This window comes from Apis mellifera, linkage group LG5, assembly GCF_003254395.2.
Source record: "Apis mellifera strain DH4 linkage group LG5, Amel_HAv3.1, whole genome shotgun sequence".
Lineage (NCBI taxonomy): Eukaryota > Metazoa > Arthropoda > Insecta > Hymenoptera > Apidae > Apis > Apis mellifera.
Genome location: NC_037642.1, coordinates 13,529,736 through 13,532,235, shown reverse-complemented (window position 1 = coordinate 13,532,235; position 2,500 = coordinate 13,529,736). Strand labels below are relative to the sequence as shown.

Sequence of the window (2,500 nt, the reverse complement as noted above, 5' to 3'; positions counted from 1 at the left end):
GGACCCCCTATGGACCCGAAAACACGCATATACGCCGCGAGTGAGGCGCGCGCTGCTCGCCGCGATTCCGACGGATCCTGGGATTCGATGGGAACAAAAGAACGTTGGTTTATGCGATGGAAGGCGTGTTTGTTATTCCGATGAGGTATAATGGGATGGATCTTGGGTGTTGATGCATGGCGCGTAGCAGGGTGCCGGAGTCCCAGAATCCCATGGATCGAAATGGAGATCGGTACGGGCCCCGTAGGCTTTCGAGAGAGAGACCCCTGTAGACAGGGGCCGCAACACGTCCATCACGTGTCACGGTTATGTATTTAGACATATCTCACTACTATCTTCCATATCGTTCTTCCTCCCCCCCTACCTCCCTTCTCCCATTTCTCTTCTCCCCTTTCAGACGATCCTCCCGTATTCGTCTTCACTTGCTACCAGCTTATCGCTGCGCCTTCCTAATCGAGACGGAGAGGATCCCTCGTAAAAATATTACCCTGTTCCCCTCCCCATACCGCCGCGTACACTCACCGTTTTTTCGTAAATGCGTTCTTCGCCTCGAAACTTTTCAACGAACGATCGTATCGATAAATCGTTTCGTTTATAGTATACTATATATATATATATATATATATATATATACTCGCTTAATTTTCTGGACGGTGTCCGCTCCCTTTTCTCTCTCTTTTTTTCTCCTACTATTTATATCCTCGTATTATTACCGAATAATATACGCATCCATCTTCTCTCTCTCTCTCTCTTTCTCTCAATATCCGCGCTGCTAGTTCTCGTCGATTGAATTTTTTATCGGGCATTCGACTAACGCGCGAGCCTGTTTCCGAACCGGTATCCCATTCGTCCTGCCGCTTCTCTCTCTCTCTCTCTCTTTCTCTCTCTCTAAAAAAATATTTTCGACATCTCCATGCGGATTTCCGCTCTTTTTTTCCGAAAGAAGGAAGAATAACGTATAAGCGATCTCTGAAAACTTTTATTATTCGTCGCAACAAAAAGGAAAAGATTAGAAGACGTTACGAGAAGGAAGAGAAACGGCGTTCAATCGCCGTTCCGTTTCACCATAAAATTGACGAAACCGTCCACGTCCTCGAGCTCGTTGGAGTAAAATTTCGCCGCAATCGTGGCGCGTCCCTCGTATCTCGGCACCATGGAGAACGAGCACTCGGCGTACGCCCCCGTTCTCACCGGATCCGGCAATTTCACCTTCAGCTGCTCGTCCAAACCCGGCCCCTCGATCAGGAAACGGCCCTTGTTCAACGGGATCGGTAACGGATTCTGGAACCTGGCCGTCGCCTTCAACTCGTCCCCAACTACCGCCTCGTTCTCCAACTACGGAAATCGTAGATCCGAATCAGGTACAGGAGTAGATGATCGGGATTCTTTCGGGATCGCTTACCCTGATCGCGATGTCTGGCTTCCTCACGCGAAAATCGTCTTGCGCGAAGTATTCGAAATTGGTGTCCTTGACGGTGGCGAGGCAGGCAACGTTGAACGCGCATTGATCCAACAATCGGGGCCCGTACTCCTGCCAGGACACGTCCATGCGCGCCTCCTCGACCGTCCTCGGCATCACCACTCGGTTCACGCTCCATCTTTTCACCGGATCGCCGACCCTCCCCGTGTACAGCACCGTCTCCACCCTCAGAATCACCGACACCTCGTACTCGTTGCGATCGCTCCTGTTCTTGATCGACAGCACCACGCTGCCCAACCAGATGAAGCTTGCATGAGTTGACATCGAGAAGGAGTAGGAACAAGAGGAGGAGAAGGGTGAGAGGATTACCTGAACGGTTGTCCTATCACGATATCGTCCCGAAGCTCGAAGTCGAACGTGACGTCGTTAAATTCGTCGTTGAGGTAATAACGGCTGAACAGGGATTGGCTCTGGCGCAACGCTTTCAACATGGTGGCCCGCTCCTCTTCCGATTCTACGGAATTGGGGAACAGAAAATTCTTATCTCTCTCTCTCTCTCTCTCTCTTATCACGCTTACTTACTCTCCGGATACTTGTAGGTGTGAGTGATATCCTCCCTCGTCCATTTGCCCACCGCTTTCGTGCTGATCAATTGCCCGATTCTGCGGAGCGACGCGCGACAGTTAGAGAGGAGGCGGGGGGAGGGGGGGAGGGGAACTCGATGGGGGTTGAAAGAGTTACGCTCACCCGTAAGCGTCCTTCTGGATCAGCTTCAACGGCTGCGTGGGCCCGTTGTACCGCCAGAACACTATGTCCGCGTTCACCTCGGCGAACACGAAAGCGTTGTCGTACGGGCGAAGCACATCACCCCTCTTCACGCCGATCACGGAGGCAGGGCCGCACCGGTAAGCGTTCTCGCTCAACTCCTGGGGGGTCGCGTCGATCGCCTGCCAACCGGAATACTCCGCCGATATGTCGTCCCGTTTCATCCACACCTCGTTCCACACGTGGAAATTCCTGCAGAGAGAGAGACAGAGAGAGAGAGAGAGAGAGAAGAGATTATCATTCGCACGTGGAAGT

The 2,500-nt window shown here is 52.1% G+C and overlaps 1 protein-coding gene across 3 annotated transcripts in view; it reads right to left on the bottom strand.

Annotated features, from left to right (window-relative positions):
• Positions 1-957: 957 nt before the first annotated feature.
• The window catches only part of Tg (transglutaminase), a 12,012-nt gene continuing 10,469 nt past the window's right edge, over positions 958-2,500 (bottom strand). For 2 of the 3 annotated variants that reach the window (XM_026440533.1, XM_026440532.1), the window contains 5 exons: positions 2,168-2,437; positions 2,003-2,082; positions 1,790-1,934; positions 1,403-1,709; positions 958-1,335 (listed from right to left, as the gene is read on the bottom strand). In XM_026440533.1, coding sequence (XP_026296318.1) covers positions 1,045-1,335; positions 1,403-1,709; positions 1,790-1,934; positions 2,003-2,082; positions 2,168-2,437 — 1,093 coding nt within the window. In that variant the 3' untranslated portion in view covers positions 958-1,044. 3 annotated transcript variants of the gene reach the window in all.